The sequence below is a fragment of the Petaurus breviceps genome, unplaced genomic scaffold (genome assembly GCF_028583685.1).
Source record: "Petaurus breviceps papuanus isolate PSGF00001 unplaced genomic scaffold, PetGlider_PUasm1.0 90919, whole genome shotgun sequence".
Classification (NCBI taxonomy): domain Eukaryota; kingdom Metazoa; phylum Chordata; class Mammalia; order Diprotodontia; family Petauridae; genus Petaurus; species Petaurus breviceps.
In genome coordinates, this window is record NW_027187378.1 from 37,280,331 (window position 1) to 37,301,878 (window position 21,548).

Genomic DNA, 21,548 nt, shown 5'->3' on the forward strand with positions numbered 1-21,548 from the left:
TGCTCTATTCATTTGTGGGTATATCACATGCACTTTGCTAGACTGCAAATTCCCCGAGGGCAGGGACTATGTCATTTTTCATCTGTAAGCACCTAGAACCCAAGGAAACAAAATGGATTATCCTGGGACCTTCAGAAGTCAACAAGGAGCTGGGTGGTTGAGTTTGTGCAAGTGCATTACAATACCACATGGAAATTACTTTGACTTTTTCCCATCCACCCACTCTTCCCCTACCTGCACCTTTTTTCTGACGAAAGTATCCTACCTTCTCTGCTCTTTTGTTATAATTGGGAACTTTTCTCCAAAGCATGAGAAAATCACTTTATATCCTTATGTTGCAAAACAAGGCCACATCACCTTGTACAAGGAATCCCCCTTCAGTGTCCAAGAATAAGATGGGATTTGAAAACACTAATCTGTCTCCAGTATAAATTTATAAATGATGCACCAGATTAACAGTTTCCTTGGTATCAACAGCCACAGGCTTAATCTTGTTCTTTGTTAGAAAAAGAATAAACAAACAAAAAAGCCTGCATTTAAAACCAGTATACAATAAAACAAACCAAAAATATATACAAGGGTACTTCAAAAATTTAGTTTTTTTTTTTAAAGAACAAAAGATTTCAAAAGCCTTTAAGACCAATTTGAAAAATATTAGGGTATCAGTTTAAATAGGTTTCCCAAGGAACTGAAAAAATTTGAAAGTCATATTTATAGACAGAGAATAAACCCTTTCCTGTTAGAACATTTCCTAAAATGGGGTCCAAAAGAAGTTGCTCTTGCAATCAGAATAGGTTTATTAGCAGAAATGGGGAAAAGGGAATTATTAGTAGATGGGCGGTAGAGTAGGTTTTCTCTGGGAATATCTGGAAAGCTATTCAGAAGACTGAGAGGTCCAGGCCATGGGGCCAAAAAAGCAGAGTCCCTCTGGATATAAAATGAAGACTGACATGGCAGTGTCTAATGAAGAAGCCATGTTCCTACCATCTCCAAAAAGCCCAATCCAGAGATTACATACTTACCATGGCCTCTGGATGGCTATAGATGGCACATTGTACATTCAAGTGGAGAGAAGGCCACAGGGTCAATTCGTGACTTGAAAGTGATATGGATTTGAGGAAAAGATGACCCTATTCAGCTCCAGCATTGACTTAGAGTAGCAACAGGAATAGTCTGACTTTGGACCTTACCTCACTGTAACTGAGTAAGCTAAGAAAATCAGAAAATGGTTCTTGCAGTTTGAAGATAAGTTTAAAGAATACAATGCCCATTACTGCCTTTTTTGGAAACTACCAGATTTCTTAATCCTGTCTTGCTGAATCCACAATGTTCTAAGAACACTCCTTTATCCCCAAACCTTCTCTTGAGTTCCACCAGGTCCGAAAGAACTTTGTGATTGGTTTCTATCCTATGGGTCAGACCATTGATCCCTCTGGCAGTCTGGTGAAGACTACAGACCCTTTCTCAGAATAATATTTTAAAAGACAAAATATAGAAGATTACAGAAGAAGTCAATTAGATTGAAATATAGTTAGCTATCAGAATATTTAAAAAAAAACCCAAGTTTACAGACTCTAATTTTAGAACCCTGCAATCTACCTAAATCCCTTATACTGTTCCCTCATCATAGAACTTAACTGTTATTTCTCAAATATGAATGGCTTCCACCTATTTCCAATGTTCTGGGACAAAGTTGGAAAATGTAGGTAGTCTCGTACTTATCTATGTGAACAAAGGCAGCTCCAGTTTGCCTTTTTCTTGGCAATACTACTTCTTCACATGATATGAGACAATCAGGATCCCTTTAGGCCCCAAGGTTATTCTAAAAATAAAAGACCTTTGTTTTACTGGGGCTTTTAAAAGGAAGAGGGAGAAGCATGTTTATAATCCATTCAAGACTGTAACCCAGAGCAAAAAAGGACAAGGAAGAGGGAAAATCCATCAATTCATTCACCAGCCAAGACAACTTTATTTACTCACAAAAACAAATTCAAAGCCCTGGGCAGCAGCTCTGAGCTCAGACCACATCTTGCCACAGTCAATGGACCTTGACTTATAACACTGAGCATCTCTCATACGTCTCACATTAGCACTTTAATCCTCACAACACCCCTGTGAGGTAGGTATCATCACCCCAAGTTACATACGGGGAAACCGAGGCACAGATTGACAACTGCAGCAGAATCCAGGATCAAAACTAACCTCTGAACTTAAAATGACCCCTGGCCCCTACCACAGAATGCTGGTCTATGCTGCCTCTTCAGTCTCATTTGGTGAAGTCCTGTGGATTTGTCACAGGAATTAAAGACTTCATTGGGGAGTAAGGGGAGAGGGGTGGTGGAGAACAACCTGAAGACCACCATTATTTGTACTATATATTTCTGCAGAGATATGAGGACTAGGGACTGTTTTTATGCTGAAACAATACTTTGCTTCAGTCATCCTTCTTTGTAGAGCAGGACAAAACCCACAAAAGTGATCCTGGCACATGGCTATTGGTAACAGACTTCTCCCTAACAAAGGAATGTGGCCAAGTTCTTCTAAACACACAGCTCCGTACAAAGTGCACAGGTATAGAGTTTACTTTAATGTTATTCCTCCAATGGATTTAATTGTAACAGAAACAAGAAGGCATTTCTTCTTGGGCAGCAAAACCTAGTGGCATTCACTCCAGGCAACCAAGGGGCAAGCTACACCGTGGCCTCATGGCCTGAAGGATCCACGTATGGCTCTGAAGAAGCTCGAGTCCAAGAATTCAGGAACAGCTGTGATGAGCTCCGGAGCCCAGGAGGATGCAGCAGTGGCAGCAGCAGGGACTCCAGCTGGCTCATAGGTCAAGAGCAAGGCTGAGGCAAGGGCTCAGGAGCGGCTCCGGTCCTCGTGGTTCCCAACAATCATCTTGCTATACAGTTTCTGTTGCTCCTCCTTGAAAGTATCCTTCACTTTCTCTCTCTTTAGGCCTCCATCCCTGAGAAGAAGAGGAGTGGATGGAACAGTAAGGGAGGAGTTCAACTGAGATAGTCACTCTTGCTTACTAAGTCCATGCAACTAGTAACTCAGGACTGAGGAAAAGAGAGCAGTCAGGCCCAAAAGGGACTCTCAGTAAGGATGACCAGGAACTAGGCCGAAGATTAGCAATGTGGACACTTGCTGTTGCCTCAGGTTTGCATTAGCGGCGCTGTACTCTTTACCCTGAAAGCACCTGTAATAACGCTTTAAAGGAATTAAAAATTCTTTCATATTCCCATTCTCTCAGACTCATCACAAATCTTATGAAAAAAATAAGTCATATCAACTTCATTTTACAGACGAGAAGCTAGGCTCACGTGTCGACATTAAGTGACTTTTTAAATCTATGACTAATCAAGACCCTGAAACACTTGCGTAAATACCTGGAAACAGGAACAAATTCATTTTCTTGAGTGCTCAAGAACCTAGAATGATTCCCAATTACAAGTCCAGACTCCTGTGGGAAGCATACTAGACTTGGAATCAGGAAACCTGGGCTTGAATCCTAATGGTCACTTAACAGCTGGGTGACTATAAGCAAATCAATAAGCTCTGATAAAAGTTATGATGTGCAAAACTGTGCTAAGTGCTGATACAAATAACCAACAACAGTCCCTGTCCTCAAAGAGTTTACATTCTAAAGGAAGAGATCACATATACAAAAATCAATATGTATGTGTACACACACACACATTATTATACACACACAGAGTAGCTGAAAGGCACTCTTCCCTCACCCCTATTCCCATCTCCACCCTTTTAGAGGGAGAGAATAAGCAGCTGAGAGGACTGGGAATAGCCTCCTATGGGAAGGTAGCACTTGACCTGCTTCTTAAAGGAAGTCAGGACTTCTAAGGGGTGGAGGTGAGGAAAGAGAGAGTTCTAGGCATAGGGAACAATTGATGAAAAAGACCAGAGACAGGAGATGGAGGCTCCTGGGTAACAGCAAGAAGTCTACTAGAGCTAGACCAGAGGGTCTGAGTATAGACTGCTATGTGGAAACCAAAACAATTAACCTATACATAGCATGGTAAGTTTTTTGCCTGCAATTATGTCAGCCTTAAGAATGCACAGAAGTCAAACTATTCAACTTATTCCTTTTACCTGATGGGACACCCCCATTTCTCCATAGCTAGGTTTAGTGCTCCCATTTTAGGAGCCCAAGCTCCCACAAAAGGGACAGAGGAAATGTGGTTGTTTCACTCACCACAACAGGTCGACCAGTCCTCCCTGCCTGGCGATGGCTGACTTTACCCGGTTTGCAAACTGGACAGCATCTTCATTTGCCTGTGAGAAAAAAAATAATTTATACTACCAATCAAAACCTATTCATGGTCATAAGAAAGCAAATAAAAACAAACTCTCCATCTAAGGTGCTCACCTCCCTGGTCATGGGGGGAAGATACCAAACGCTGCAGACAATTGCCCAGCTGGTCATCATTCTCAGAAGATAGGTCACCATTCCATATTTGCTGCTGTTCCAGAAAGCATCTCCAAATTGAGGGTCATACTGAAAGTCAAATGAAAACTAGGTGATATGAAGTCACTGATCCCCCTATCAGCTGTTAGGTATCAGCAGTACCCATCTGCCTTTTTAATGTTATGATGGAGGTCCTAGAGCCTCTTAAAAGTGTAAATTATGGGGGCTCACTTTGAGAAGTGTTCTGTGATTTGATCAGATGAGACTCTGGGAAGCCGTTGTTGAGAGCCCCCCGGCTTTGAAAAACCCAGATGTTGAAACAGTTTGGAAACCTGTCTATTTGATCTGTTTTTCTGTCTTGATAATTCTGTCTGTATACTCTGAAGTTCGGGGTGCTGACCTTTTTCCCCTGAACTAGGTAAACGATACATATTTGACTGATTAAAGTAAGCTTATTAACCGCCACCCCCCCCCCCAAAAAGTGTAAATTATGAAGTTGGGACTGGGTAGTTTTGTGTCCTCAGTAACATTAGCTGCCATTTTCCTGCTCATTCTGACTAATGTAACTTAGGAAGATCACTTTCAAGTAGTCAGTTTTTATCTCAACCAGACTTTCCTTGAACAAATCCTTTCCCCACTACTATTCTCAATTTCCTCTCTGTAAAACTGTAACAATCTTTCTCAGTTCTCATTCTCATTGGTCCTCTATCTCCTGATTTCCCTAATAACTTCTCATGGGTCACAGCTGATATCTCACTTCAGCAAGAAGCTTTCCCAATATCCCTTTACTGCTTTTCTTTTTGCACATGGTTGTTTGCATGTTTGTTGTCTCTCCTACTGAACTGCAAACTCCTGGAGTGCAGGTACCATATTTTGCTTTTCTTTGTGGCCCCAGAACTTTGCAAAGCACCTGACATACAACGGGTGCTTAATAAATGCTTGTTGATTTAACTCATCTATATGTTACTCATTTATAAAATTACATGTGCATCTTGTTAACATCCTTTATATAGGCATCTAACCCCCTAATAAGAGTAAACAGAAAATTTTATATATGCATATTACATGTGCGCGTGTACACACGTACACACACACACTTTCATTTGTTCCTTTGTCTGTACTATCATCACAGCATTAGCAGTCACTAATAAATAAAGTGCTTGTATTTATTCAGATATGTCTGAATCATGGCCTTGAACTTTCCAAAAATGGAGCTAGCCTAGCCTAAATTCTTCCATTTTTCAATTCAACAATTCCGAGGGAAAAATATTCAAGAGAACCATTAGCTTTTTGTGAGAATTATGGCTGTAGTTATTCATTATGTAGTAATTCATGTTTCACTCATCAACTGAAAAATATAAGTTTTAGTTCACAAGTGACACTTGTCAGGATGACTAGAACAACCTTTGTTAAATGAGTTTCTGATCTTTGCTTAGCTTTAGAAATGAAGACATTTTGGTGGGTGGCTAGGTGGCGCAGTGAATAGAGCACCAGCCCTGGAGTCAGTAGAACCTGAGTTCAAATCCAGCCTCAGACACTTAACATACTTACTAGCTGTGTGACTTTGGGCAAGTCACTTAACCCCAATTGCCCTCCAAAAAAAAAAAAAGGCAAAAAAAAATGAAGACATTTTGTTTTATCTGCAGAAGATAATAAAGCCAGATAAAGAGAGAACTTAAAGAGTAGTTAATACTAAAGTGCCATTATACCGTAATGATATAACTCAACAAATATGCACATTGTTTATTTGGTCCTGACTTACAATTTCATCAGTTTGGAAAACAGGCTCCTGGTGTGGAAACCAACTCCCCTGAAGCAGAGTCCTTTATTCAGAACTCACCTTTTCTATCAGGAAAGGCAGGCAACCAGTGAGAAAGAATAAAAATCCAAAACAGCCAAGAATTTCTCACCAATAGGATGTGAGTAAGACTAAATGATAGGTGAAAATGTAGTATGAGGCTTAGATTCTTCTCCCCCTGCTTGTCCAAGTCAACATGACAAGGAAGAGCAGCTACCTTCATTTGGTTAACACTGGTAATCAAAGATGACGCTACCAATATTTTAGTGCTAAATGTGAACCCTGGAACGCAGGTTAGGAAGCTCAAATGGTATGGCTATCTACTAGGCTAGGTCAAGATAAGGTGCTATTAATGTGGACAGCTGATCATGTAAAAGAAAGGCAGCCGAGCCTAAAGTCTAAACAGGCTCATCTTCCTGAGTTCAAACATGGCCCCAGACACTCACTAGCTGTGTGAGCCTGGGAAGTCACTATATCCTGTTTGCTTCAGTTTCTTCATCTGTAAAATGAGCTGGAGAAGGCAATGGAAAACTACTCCAATATCTCTGCCCCACCCCCACCTCTACCCCCTCCCCAGGGTCATGAAGAGTTAGATATGACTAAAAAATGACCGAACAACAACAAATGTGAACAGCTTCATGAAAAGGTTTTCAGCACAGAACTGTAACTTACTTGTTCTGGGGACATTAGCATGAATCCTTATGCACACACACTCTCTCTCTCTCTCTATCTCTCTCTCTGTCTCTCTCAGCTGTGGAGATGGATGAGTATACATATTCATCTCCAGGTGAGTTTTGGGCAGTTAAGAGGTTCATCTGTTTAGGAGTTTAGTTAAGGTTAGATTAGATGAATCCTAAGAACCCTTTTAGCTTCAAGTGAAGTTCTTAGACCATATAAAGAATATAGGTCTAAATCATTCTCAGGGATTGGATTTAGATGTATTTTTCTAATAGCAAGAATGAGGATTTTCATCAACCTATCTATACCTTCCTTTTAAAAGCCCAGTTATGGTGGTAGCATCACTCATTGTAGAGGGTCCATCTTGTTTATATTTAGTTGGATAACATACTATATTCCATTAAAACTATCTATGAAGGTCTGTATCCCAAAAAGATCACAACAATGGGAAAAGGGGTGCAACTAGGTGGTGCAGTGAATAGCGCACTGGCCCTGGAGTCAGGAGGACCTGAGTTTAAATCTGGCCTCAGACACTTAACACAAAAACTAGTCTTGTGTCCTTGGGCAAGTCACTTAACCCCAACTGCCCTACCTTCCCCCCTCCAAAAAGCAAAAAAAAAAAAGGGGGGGTAGGGGGAAGGACCCAGATGTACAAAAATATTTATAGCAGCTCTTTTTGTGGTGGCAAAGAATTTGAAACTGAAGATATGTCCATCAATTGGGGAATGGCTAAACAAGCTGTGTTATATGAATGTAATGTAATACTACTGTGCTATAAGAAATGATGAGCAGGCAGACTCCAGAAAAACCTAGAAAGAATTATATAAACTGATGCTAAGTCAAATGAGCAGAACCAGAACACTGCACATAGTAACAGCAACATTGTGCAATCACTAACTTTGACAGACTTAGCTCTTCTGAGTAACGCAAGGATCTAAGACAACTCCAAAAGACTCACAACAGAAAATGCTATCCATATCCAGAGAAAGAACTCTGGAGCCTGAATACAGATGGAAGCATACTATTTGCTGTCCTTTTTTCATTGCTGTTTTGTTTTGTTTCTTCTTTCTCGTGGTTCCTCCCATTAGTTCTAATTTTCTTTACAACATGACTAATGTGAAAATGTTTAATATGAATGTATAAGTAAAGTCTGTATCAGATTGCATGCCATCTTGGGGAGGGGAGAAAATTTAAAACTCAAAATCTTATGGAAGTTGAGTATTGAAAACTAAAAATAAATTGATTATATATTCCAATATGTGGATAACTGACAGAAATACATATGACCAAAAGTCATTTTTCAATAAATAAGTGGTTAAAGGATATAACCAACAGTTCTCAAAAGAGCTATAAACTATTTTAACCAAATGTTCCAAACACTAAGAGAAATGTAAATCAAAGCAATCCTGTGGTTTTGCTTTATATATCCAACAAATTGGCAAAGATGACAAAATATGGTAACAAGTAATACTGGAGGGGTGGTGGAAAGAAGGGCACATTAATTCACTGTTGGTCAACTGTTAACTGGTTTAACTATTCTGGAAGGCAATCTGGAATTAGGCAAATAAAGTGACTAAGATATCCATATCCTTTGTAAAGTCCAGAGATCCCATTACTAGGCACATATTCCAAAAAAAGGTCAATGACAAGAAAAGCCTCATATACACCAAAACATTTACAATAGCCATTTTTTTGTGGTATCAAAAAATTGGAAACAAAATAGATGTACACTGATTAGGCAATAAGTAAACAAAATATTGCTGCACTATAAGAAGCAAGCAATGTGATTAAAATGCAAAAGTATGGAAAGATAGAATAAAAAATGAAGGAGACAGAACCAGAAAAACAACATACATAATGCTTACAAAAATGTTAATGGAATGATGCAACAACAACAAAAAATCAAAACAGAATACTGAGAAACTATAATGACCAAGCTCAGCCCCAGGGAAGAGCTACGAAAAGATACCTTCATATGGGTGTAGAAACATCAACTTTTTTTTCAATATATTAGTTATTTTGCTGAACCTTTTTCCTCCTTCCATTTAAATTCATTATTATAAGGGATGACTCTCTGGATGAGGTTTGGGGAAGATACACAATAGAAGTGCAGATGAAAATTTACTATTGCTAAATGGTTTATCATTTTCCCCAAGCCTGGAGAAGGAAAATTTATACATCTTAGGGTTGAAGAATTTCTTTCTTCTGTCTGCACTATGGACAATTAAGTATTCTCCTTCTCTAATACTCTAGGCACAATGAGTTCAGCCCAACCAAAAAAGTCACTCTACTGGAAAATGATCAACCCAGTCATTAGTAACCCTTGCTCCTTAACTCCATCTTCTCCTACTATGTACCAGGCTCCGAGGTAAATAACTGCTCTCTCACAGATGGCAGGTTTTATACCTTGATAGCAACAGGATACACCGTGGCTCCAATTTCAAAACTGCCTTTCTTGAACATCATCACCGATGTGTTATTGATGCAAGTTCCTGAAAGTAAGAGAAAAATGCTATTTCCTCTCTTCTTAACCTTACACGCATAAATTGTACTCTAGAGATCATGGGTCCAGAAGGAATATACAATTAGTAGAACTACCTTTCTGGAAAAGCTTTATCCCCTGCTCTTCTTTAAAAAGCTCTTCAAGGGGCAGCTAGGTGGCACAGTGAATAGAGCACACAGTGAATAGAGTCGGGAGGACCTGAGTTCAAATTTGACCTCAGACACTTAACACACACACACACACACAAAAACTAGCTGTGTGATCTTGGGCAAGTCACTTAACCCCAATTACCCTACCTTCTCCAGTACAAAAAGAAAAAAAAAAAAGCTCTTCAAGTGAGAAAAATCCCAGAAAATAAATCCTACGCATAATACTCTCGATTGACAGATTAAAGGCAACATAGAAATAAATACACTGTCTTACCTCCTACACTCTTTTCATAGGAAGGTATTTTTCCTAATGTCAACACTAACAACTGTGACTTCAGAGAGGCTCAGAAGGCTTAGAAAGTTCACAGGGACTTCCAAACAGTTAAATTAGAAATGTTGTAGAGACTGGAATGACCATTTGTCAAGAATACTGTAAAAGGGATCCTACACTAAGAAGTAGGTTGGGCTAAATGATTATTAAGATCTCTTCCAACAAAATTCTATGAGATCCAGGTCCTATTAAACACCTTGGATAGGAGAGGACAACAAAATCCAAGAAGAGATACCATATATACTACTACCAAGATCAACAAGAAAAAGTGACTTTTTATTCTAAGGTATCATGATATATGAATTATCCTATAGCCTCTCCACACAAAAAATAATTTGTTCTATTCATTACTCCCACCTAGTTGTACTTTCTTTCCCTCTATTCCCTATACCTTTACCCCCTATTAACTCACCTTCTGGGAAAATGAGGATAGGTAGCTTGCTCTTATCCTGTACATGCTCAGTTAGTCTTCAGATAAAGATAAAAAAGAAAGCTAAAGTTTAGGAAAGACTATATAATTATCATCATATTATTGAAATACATGCATTACGGACCACCTATATGCATTTGATACAGTGTTAGATGATTTAATAAACATATAGTTCCTGATTTGTGAGGGCTTAATCTAAGACAAATAACAGTGACAAAGGCAAAAAAGATATACACTAAAACTCAATTTATATGCCTGTTAAATGCTTTACTAACATTTTTTGTATACCAAAACAGTAGAATAGTTAGTGAGCATAGTGCCTCATACATACTGCATACACAACCCATATGTTGGTTAATCAATTGATGATACAAGAATCAATATGGACAGACACTGAAGGAAATTTAGACAATGTAAAAATGAAAGATATCAAGAAAAATGTCTTTTTTTAAAAAGAATCAATATGATGGGTCAGATCTATAATCTACTTCATTATGTCTTTGATAATGGTATCAAGTAACATTTTGTGGAAAGATATGATTGTCCTCCCTATGGGAGACAGTCCCATCCACACTGACTGTTCACTAATATCAAATCTTAAACAACACAGTCAGTTTTATACATAGTGGGTATTTAATGTTTACAGAATGATGTATGTTTGTAGTAGGGCCCTTCTCCCCAGACTTACTAGTTATAGCAATGCTTACCTTTCAGCCACCAGGTGGCGATCTTTCACTTCAGATCGTTCAAACCACACATGAGGGCAGGCCTTCACCATAGCTTTCTGAATCACACCCATCAGTCCTCCATGAATTTGGCCCACCTAATCTCAGACCAAGGAAGATTTATTAGTGAAGTTGTCCTCACAGAAATGCTGGAGTCCCAGGATATGGCTCCTTAATACTAAAAAAGTCCTAGTTCTGAAGATAAGGTCAGTGTCCCAACCACTCACCCTCTTTACATTTTATTCCACATCAGGTTTGTCCCTGCCCCATGATCATTAAACGTCTTCTTTTAATCAGTGATGCCAGTGAAGGATAGCTAGAAACACAGCTGAATCCCATAGAACTAGAATGTTGTATATATTGAGTGAAACCCACTCCCACCCTGTAGAGTATAATCCCATCTGCCCTTGAATCCAGATCCCTTTTAAATATCCCATTCCCTACCCTTCACCCCTTTTCCGTGATCTACCTGGAGGTATGAAGTGAAACCTCTAACCACACCCTCAACAACCTGGGGCAGTTTCTGCTCAGAATATCACCAACAAGGTTGCAAAGTGGTCGCTAAATCCCTAGGGACAAAGAAAGCAACTTGGAAGGAGGTAATCACTGGCATGTGGGTATATATGTGTGCATGGGCTTTTGAAAAGACACTCTGCAAAAACTACCTAAGGGTCTATTTCCCCAGCCTTGGCCTGTATTGAAGTAATTAAGCCATAAACAATGCAATGGAGAGAGGACCTCTTACCATGGCATAGTAGCCATCACTGGCCAGAATGATAACATCAATGGGAGAGGTATGATTGGCTACACAGATGCCGCCATTCCTGGGTCGGTTTTCCCTAGTTTAAAACATACAAAATTATAAGTATATAAAACAGCATTCTCATAACACTTGGTGCTACTCCAGTGCACTTTTCACATTCTACTTCGTTGTAAGCATTCCTGCCTTATTTCCCCAGTACTTGAGGGCTCAGACTCCAGTTTGCTCATAGCTGAAGCACACTCCACCTGTGCCTCAAGGAACTTCCTTCCTTCAAGATGCAGCTCAAGAATCACATGAAGTCTATTTATTCTGTGTATGCTCACATACGTCCTTGTCTCCGATCTGAATGTCAGCTCCTTGCCGTAGGATATGTCCCCAATCTCTGGCACACAGCAAGCTCTTCATGAATACTTACCCACTGACTACAACTGACTTACTCATCTACGTATCTGCAGTCCCATACACTCACTGCAGGGAGACACTGGGAACTCGATAGTAGCTCCTTCAACTAGATTGAAATGATGAACTCAATGCTAATCCCCACTCCCCACCCCACCCCTGCCTCAAAAGAGCGATAGTGATTCTAGCTAAAAGTCACTAAGAAGCGGTACCTTTCGCCAGGACTATTACCCATGTTTCTGATCCCTAATTTAGTTTCATCCCTAAATTTGGTAACTGTCTCACCTGTCGTGGTAAGTAATGATGGCAGTTAGGGCACGGACGCAGATCCGGTAACACATCAAGTGTACGTGCTTACTCATGAATTCCTTAAACCTACAGCAACCAAGACAAAGGCATATGTAAGAGGGAGTGGGAAAAGTCAACAAATCTAGCTATTCAACTATAACTACTTACTAGCCTTTATGTCTGCAAAGTGGTTTTAAAAATATATATACACATATGTCATATATGTGTATATATATAATACATATTATATACACATGGTTTTTTATTAGTTATTCCTAAAAGCCCTGTGAAAGGTCTTAGTATTATTGTATTAGTATTTCCATTTTACACATGGGAAAACTGAGGCACAGAAAGAGAAGACGTGACTTAAAGTCACACAGCAAGTTAATGTGCATTAAAACTCACAGCCCCAGAGTTTGCAGTCTCGGTGAACCATGCTGTCTCCTAGATCCTCTTCCTCCCCAATCAATCCCTGCCCCAAAGAGCCACATGTTTGCCAGAGGAGACTCTCCAAAGCAGGGCAAGAACCAGAGAGTCAAACCCTCTCACCAGCCTGGCCAGAAGAAAAAGAGGTCTGCTAGCCCTGGGACTTCCCAGAACTCTGAACTTTCCCAAAAGGGGCCCCACTTTCCTTCAAAGACTACAATCCTTTAACTCCTCATGATCTATCACTAGAGCAGACAATCTAAAGACTTAGGTAAAATCAGCTAACATCAATCTCAGTTCCACATTCTACATTTTCTCATACAACTACATTCCCTCACCTTATGCCTCTAAAATAGAGGGGATATGGAGTCCATTTCATACAGGGGAAATTAAGAACTATAGATCTGGACTCATGAGTTAAGAAGGAAATTTATTTTAAATGATACTAATCTATCAGTCTTCCAGAAAGTGTCTAGAGACTTGGATTTGACAAAAGAAATAACCTGAGTGTTAGTAACTGTGCTGTCTTACCCAGGGACCCCATTCCCTTTATAGAGACATCAGAAATCTGCTCACCTTCCATTTGGCAAATATCCCACCATGGTTGTGCCTACCACCAAAAGGCTGACCCCCGTGAAAGCAAGAGCTATCCTGTAAGAGGAAAACAGGTTAGAGGACAGTAAACCAATCACTACCAGGAAATGATAAATTTGATATATAGGAATAATACTGGATTTCATGAAAACCACCACCAAGATCTGATCACCCAAAGCCTGAAATAAAGAATTTCAACTACTTGTTAGGGTCAGTGGACATCTAGGCACTAGTCCATGTACTGTGGATTCAGATCTCAGGGGACACTATGGCCAAGGACAAACTTTTATCAACTGTTCTCCTTCCCTTAAGCACCTGCCTTACTCTTCTCTCTGGCTTTAAACCCAGGCAGGAAAACAACTCATCTGCTTTCAGTAACAGAAGTCAGAGTCTAGGGATATTCTCTAACTACCCTCTAGGCTCAAGAATAGCCAGGATAACAATATGGTACAAATGACAATTTAAAAAAAAAAAAAAAACGTCTACATTGAGAGACATAAGCTGTAAGGAAAAAGCAAAAAAAGCCATGACCAGGGAAGGGTAGTATGAAGAACATGATGCTCCTCACTGTTTATTCCATCCAAACAAGCAGTCTGGCTACAAGAAATTCAATCATCTCAGAAAAGATGGTGGAATACAAGGATTCTAAAAGATTTTAGAGACAGTCAATCAGCTCTTCTAAGTAACAGATGAATTCTTAGAGAACAACTAACTAGTACAGACCAAATACTACCTCTCTCCCCCTTCTTGAAAAAAGGCTCAGGTATAAGTCATGTTTATACACTAAAAATGGGCAGGACCAATTTAAGCATTTTTCCTCTATGAGTTTCTGCCCTCACCTGAGTGGCAGAAGGAAGCAATAGCGAATCAGCACCCCCAACCCCCACAAGACAGTGAGTCGCAGGCTGATATATTGGAAGTTATAATTGGTTCTGCTCAGCAAGTTCCAGGACTCCAATTCCTCCGCTGAAAACCTCTTTGTTACTTCATCATCCATAATGGTCTCCATTCCTTTTCGGCAGAAGTAGAAAATGTCAGAAAGCTCAAATTCTGCAGTATCCAAGGCCTTATTGCTCCCACTTTTACGTATCTCTTTGATCTCTTCTTCTAGTGAAGTGGGATCTTTTGCAATTATTCCTGAAACAAAGAGACCCTTCCTGTCAAGCAGCATACTAGGATAAAGAAAAATGAAAGCACTCACAATGCCCAATGGGGGTGAGGAGTAGGTGTGGAGTTAAAAGCTGCAAGTTCAAGGGGACCTATTAGGGTAATAAGTTCAAGCACCTTAAGAGCCCTGAGGTACTTCTTACCATTGGTGTATGGCTTGTACAGCTGATGGTTCTTCTCCTTGGCTCCTCTTTCCATTCTTAAAGTGGCCCACTGGAAGAGAGTATCAAATGAGGAAAGAATGATACTCATTCTCCTCTATTAAAATGCATTGCAAGTTTTACTTCTAAGTTCCCTGAAGCTAGATGGCGATCAATGCATCTCAGACATCCTAAAAAAAGACCCACAGCTTTCATCCAAATAGCTCTCCTTTTCCTTTATTACCACCAAAATGACTGAAATTAAAATCCTAAAAGGACACAATGGACTATGGATTGAAAACCAGGGGGGTAAGTATTGTTATAGTTTAATAACTTGCTTCTACCCTACTCAAGACTTTGTACAAAACCAAGGAATCTTCTATTACAGGTGTGACAAATGGATAAAAAAAACCAAACCCAAACCCTAACAATTCTAAGCTTTTTGGTCTTACCTCAAGTTCCTGACCAGCCTATCCAACCTCTTAGTAACTTCTCTTCAGTAGAACCCAACTGCTAAATCTACTCCTGCAACTCTTGCCTAATGACAAGAATAAAAAACCCCAGCAGGGAGGTATCAGAAAGATGTCAGTGATCTGGTCTAGTCATGGTCCCCCACTCCCCCAAGGAGTTTTTGGTATCAACTCCTATTAGACATAATCTCATCTTAATTTTAGATAGAACACATGAAAGCAGGAACAGTTAAGAATTGTTAGCTTGCCTTCCCATCTTAATAACCTTTTAAAGGAAATAAAAAATAAGTTATACCAAAAGGATCAACCCATAACTTTCAGTAAGACTCTTCTATCTTTGAGGGAATTGGTAAGTCATTGTAAAATTAAAAAAAAAAAAAAAACCCCATCTCCTTGGAGAGGATCAAAGTGGCACAACAAAGTTTACATGGCCAGATATATAAGGGTTTACCAACAAAATATGAATTATTAGAAGGATACTTGATTAGTCAAGTCAAGTAGCCTAATATAATCTGACAGAAAATAGTATAATAATCTGAACAGAACATCAACCTCAATAAGCAAGGTCAAAAGAAGGACAAGAGAATGATCTGGTCAATGATCTGACATTGTCTGGTTAAATCCTTTAAGCTAAGCTATCTAGAGAAACTGGGCACCTAACAAAGATAGGCAAACACACAACAACAATATTAAGATTATGAAAACTTTAATTCACTTTGCTTTCTGCACCAGACATGTCTTCAGTGATTTCTTCGGCTTAAGAAATCTTATAGGAGAAAGAAAATTTAAATAACTGCACTAAGGTAGAGTCTTGTTCCCTGAAACTAATGGAAACTCTATTATACATACAATATATAAGACATATACCACTGCTGTTTGATTCTTTATTTTACTTTTCAGTTAAGGAACTGCCCTTCTAAAGACATTTCAGAGAACAAATGAAATCAGAGAGATCCATAAAAGACTATGTAGAAAACTCTGGTACTTCTACTAGACTGAAATGGGCAGGAAATATTGTTCAAAAAAGCTTGCTTCAATTTTACAAATGAAGAAATATAGTATAGTATTTTATTTTAAAATAATAGAAAAAGCACCAGACACAAATTCCCATAATCGCATTCAGCAACAACTTGGTCATTTCCTCTGACTTCTTTTCCTCAATCCTGGGAAGAGCAAAAGTCTCTTCTGTGATCTAAAAGTACTGTGAGTATACAGGGACATATAAATATACCATATAAATACCTGTGAACATATAAAGAAGAAGATTAAAGGCAAGCCTAGAATAATCCAGCTACAGACTGAGAAAGGCTCATTAAAAAACAAAAAACATTCAGTAAATAGAGGCAGTATGGCATAACATATAGAACATCAGATTTGGAAGGTAGGAAGGCCTGGGTTCCAATACTTCCTCAGAAATATACCAGTGGGGGAAAAAAGGGAATTTACTAGTGGTATGAATTCAAACAAATTAATAACACTTCTCTCTACAAGTTTTCTTATTTGTAATAGACTTTATACCTTTTTAAAGGGTTACTATGAAAACCAATTAAGAAAATGTTTGTAAAGAAATCAGCAAACATTAAATAGGTATAACATGACAGTTATAATTATTATTAGCTTGCCCTTTACCATAGCAAAATTCCTTTTCTGAACTAAGAGGTCCTGGGTCCCAAACAGATAGGGGTAAACTTCTGATAACTCAGCAACTGTTAAGAATTGTTCAGGAACTTTGGTCCAAATTTTCTAAGGACTCAAATCTTCTAATACTAAACAAGATTTTCCTTCAGTTGTTATTTCAGGAGGGCAAAGTAGTCACATATCAAAGAAAAGCCAACATTCTAAACCAGGATCCTTTTCAGAGTATGAACATCCTCTTTGCTCCCGTAAACTGGGAAATCATTTTCTAGTCTATTCAGAATCACTTCATACTGTCTCTTGCTTCATTATACAAGAAAGAGAGGAGAGAATTTTAAGAACATTCATGACCATGCCATTTTCACTGGTGTAGGGAACTATTACTCTTTTCAATGTAGAACTGCAATTACCTACTGGGCAGCTTGGAACTTTAGAGTTGCCTAAGACAAGTACTCGTATATCAAACTGGAACCCAGACTTCCAGATTCCAAAGTTGGTTTAGGCATACAACAATCAAAAATGAAACATGAGTAAAAAAGGACTTTTCAACAAATCCTGATTCTCTTTGGACAATGTATCTGAAGGAATTGATAGAACCACAAAAGATGAGAAGGCAAGGATGGGTTCCTATCTGCTCCAGGGTTAAGGAGTGAACATAATAGGAGTCAACCTTGTTATCTTATCTCCTTGAGAGCTCCTCCTAGAAATCTAAGTTAATAAAAGGATAAGCACTCTGTCCCATAAATTTATCTTCCTCTGGTTCCAATCACCACTCTCCCATAGAGCAAAGGATATAGTAGGCATCTCATAACTTCTGTTTGTTAAACAGAATCTTCCTAACTACTTTCTGCAACATGAGGTCATATAGCTTTTGAATACTGAAAGCTATGACTGGCTTAGTCAACAACACCTTGGCCCCAAGGCTTAATTGTCTTAATTGACAGACAAGTTGTCTCACCCAGGATCACCAGAAAAAGCTGCCTTGTTTCCTCTATCAAAGTGATATTCCTGAAGCACAGGCCTGACCTTGGTATTCTTCTCTTCAATAAACTCTAGTGCCTCTCCATATCTCTCTACAATCCAATAAAAGCTCTTCTATTCAACTTTTAAAGCCTTTCACAACTTAGCTCCAACCTACCTTGCAGGCCTGATTTTAAATTATTTCCCCAGCCTTCATTACTCTTCAGTCTATCCAAAATTAGCCTACTTTCTATAATCATCACAAATGCGATGCCATCTTCTACCTATGCCTTCACAATAATGTGCACCATTATCTGGAATGCACACCTTCTTCACTCTGCAAATCTTAGCATCTCTAGTTTCCTTCAAAGTTCAGCTCAGTGGCTCTCCCACAAAATTTTCTATATATTTTGATATGTATCTAACATTTATAAGTTCCTTTTGGGCACTGCTAGCACAGGACCTGGTCTTGTAATTATTAAGAACAAATACTTAATAAATGTTCAATTGACCATTTTTTAATCAGCAAAAGTAATAATACCCTTTGAGTGATTGGCAAATATATATGTCTAGGTAATTTTTGTTTCTGAAATCCTAGGTCATGAGATAGTAGGTGATATTTACACTGCTTCAAACTCTTTTTTTTTTTTGGAGGCAATCAGGCCTAAGTGACTTGCCTAGGGTCACACAGCTAGTGAGGGTCCAAGGCCAGATTTGAAGTCACCAGGTTCTCCTGACTCCTGGTCCATGCTCTATCCAATGTGCCTCCTAGCTGCTCCTTCAATCTCTACTTCTAATTACCATGTCCTAGGGTCAGTGATTCTAAAAGTGTGGTCTGGTAAGAGTTTTTCTAGAAGATCTAGACTCACCTATAATTACAGACTCTAAGATTCTATAAGAAATCATTCATTTTAAGGCCCCGTATTTTTGCAAATGAGGGAAACTGCATTTGCTACCCCAAGCTAACTTTGCAGGCCAACAGGCCAGTCTAATAGTATGCATTTAAAAAACCACCACCACCATTTTCCACTACAGATTTTAATCTACATTATAATGAACATTTTAAAATGTAACCTATTACAATGATGCTTACTGAACTAGGCTTCACAAGAATACATTCACTTGTCAAAAGCTATTAGGGTGATCTACAAAGTCTCTGGATCCTTTTGGTTCCAATGGTGACTTACACATAGAGTGCTCTGAAGTTTCTAAACTGCTTTCCTCACAACCCTGTTAGGAAAACAGTCCACCTTTTATTATCCCTACTTCACAGATGAGGAAACCAAAGATCAGAGAGTCACCTGCCCAGGATAAAACAACACTAGTAATCCTACTACAGATTCAGTTCTTTATCTATGATACCACACACCTCTCCCAAAGTAGTCCATAAACTAAAAAGTGCAACATGCCAGTCACAAAAAAATCCATCGCCTAGTACCTGTTAGTATTAGTGTCTTTTATAACAAGATACTATCCAGTGTCATGAATTAATCATCAATTTCTTGTACTTAATAAAAATCAATGATCCTCTCTGCTGTCGTCTCATAAAAATGCCAATTATTCCAACTAATTCTAGTGATTGTTTTTTCCACACAAGAGGGAAGAGATAGGGTACAGAAAATCCAGGAGGGATTTCAGACATGAAAGACTGAAAAGTCTGAAAAAAACTACAGTCCATTAAGTAGTCCCTGGACAAAAGTTTTAGAACCACTTTTCCTTAAAGGATTTATAACTCCAGGAAAAAGAAAACACAAATTCCAATATAAAACATCTCTTCTTTCTATTGTGTCCTTGGAACCACTGTGCAACAACTACCTTCTATGCTAATTTTACTTAGAACTAGGTGTTTGCAACTTCTTCAGCATGATCTCCTTTCTTTACCACTCACAAGCTGTGTGAACTAAGGCAATTCACTTCTCTAATCTTCACTGTCCTCATATGTGGAAAAATGGAGTAATAATATCTCCCCTACCTATTTCACAGAGTTGTTGGAAGGATCAAATAATAGAGAATATGTGAAATCACTCTGAAAATTGTAAAGTACTATGACAAAAATGTAAGGCAATACTCTGAATGTTTTCTCAAATTAAATGTGGTCTAGGAACCACAGGACAGAATTTCCTTTATGAGTACAAAAAAAATCAGAAATCAATGCCACAGACAAATTTCCAAACCTCTGGTTAGAAACATCCAATAACAGGCAGCTTAAAGGTGGGGCAGTAGATAAAGTGCTTAGACTTAGATACTAGATACATGACCCTAGGCAAATCACTAGGCTCAATTTCCTAGACTGTAAAATGGGGATGATAATAAAATCTACTTCTCAGTATCCCAAGGTTTTAATTACCATCTCTATGTTGATGATTCTCAAATCTACCAATCCGGCCCAACCTCTATGCTAACCTCTAATTTTACATCTTCAACTGACTTTCAGACACCTCAAACTGGATATCCAGTAGACTTCTTAAATTAAATATACCCTATATGGAACTCATTATCTCTCCCCCAAACCCTCACTTCCTCACCTTCCCTTTTCACAGAGATTGGCTTTGAATAAATGTAAATAGCAATTGTTTCCAGTTGTGGCCAGAAACCCTGAGGGTCTTCCTCTCCCAGATTCCTTTTTTTTTTTTTTGGACAAGGTAAAAAAGACCATTCTTTGTCTCATTTCTTACCTATCCTTAATCACTAATTGGGCATTGCCTCAGTCAAACAGAGAAACCTTAGCTTAAAAATGCCAAGCTCTCCCACTGCATCTGGGGCCATCTCCAGTCACCTTGATCTATATCTTGTCACTGGACTCAGCTCCAGAGGAGAAAGTGAGGCTGGTGACTTTGCACAGCCCTCACTCACTTAAATCCAATTCACTTGTAAGTCATGGCATTCTCTTCATGGTGCCATGGTCCTCTTCAAGAAGGACAAACAACAATAATAACTGTGAACGACAATAGGTCTTCAGGTTCCCAACCTAGGACAATCTCTTGTGTACACCCCCTTTCCTCCTATGACACTGCCACTACTCTGGAACAGGCCTTATGCCTGGCAATAGCCTTCTTGCCTCAAGTCTCTCTGAAATCTAATCTACCCTCCATTCGGCCACTAAAGTGATTTTTTCTAAAGCACCGCTCTGACAGAGTAAACTCTAGTGACTTCCTATTGCCTCCAAGATCAAAGACAAAATGCTATTTGGCATTTAAAGCCCTTCTTAACCTAGCCCTCTCCTATCTGTTCAGTCTTCTCATACCTTACTCCCCCAACACAGACTTGAATCCCATGAAACTGGTCTCCTGGCCGTTTCATGAATAAGACACTCAGATCTCAACTCCCATCATTTTCTCTGGTTGTCCCACACTTGAAATGTTCTTTCCCAACTGGAATGCTCCCTATTCCAACTACTGACCTCCCTGGCTTCAAGTCTCAAACTTCCCCCCAACCCCTCTTAGTCCTAGTGCCTTTCTTGTTAACTACTCACTATTTATCCTGTATACAGCTTCACACAGTATGTGTGAGCACATTTATGGCTTTTCTCCAATCAGATTATAAGCTCTTGAGGACAAACTGTTCTTTGCCTCTTTTTGCAGCCCCAGCGCTTAGCAAAGGGCGGGGCACATTGTCGGTACTTCATAAAAGTTAAGGGTTGATATGTGTTTAGCACTTAGAGTA

At 39.0% G+C, this 21,548-nt stretch overlaps 1 protein-coding gene across 2 annotated transcripts in view; it reads right to left on the bottom strand.

Moving 5' to 3' along the window:
• Positions 1-1,945: 1,945 nt before the first annotated feature.
• The window catches only part of GPAT4 (glycerol-3-phosphate acyltransferase 4), a 45,549-nt gene continuing 25,946 nt past the window's right edge, over positions 1,946-21,548 (bottom strand). The window contains exons 3-13 of one of the 2 annotated variants that reach the window (XM_069075836.1): positions 14,824-14,893; positions 14,353-14,650; positions 13,496-13,570; positions 12,491-12,580; positions 11,789-11,882; positions 11,026-11,141; positions 10,301-10,356; positions 9,312-9,397; positions 4,391-4,519; positions 4,217-4,296; positions 1,946-2,968 (exon numbers count right to left, since the gene is read on the bottom strand). In XM_069075836.1, coding sequence (XP_068931937.1) covers positions 2,860-2,968; positions 4,217-4,296; positions 4,391-4,519; positions 9,312-9,397; positions 10,301-10,356; positions 11,026-11,141; positions 11,789-11,882; positions 12,491-12,580; positions 13,496-13,570; positions 14,353-14,650; positions 14,824-14,893 — 1,203 coding nt within the window. In that variant the 3' untranslated portion in view covers positions 1,946-2,859. Of the gene's footprint in view, positions 2,969-4,216; positions 4,297-4,390; positions 4,520-9,311; positions 9,398-10,300; positions 10,357-11,025; positions 11,142-11,788; positions 11,883-12,490; positions 12,581-12,898; positions 13,047-13,495; positions 13,571-14,352; positions 14,651-14,823; positions 14,894-21,548 lie in introns of those variants that run through there. The other variant, XM_069075837.1, reaches the window with a different exon arrangement.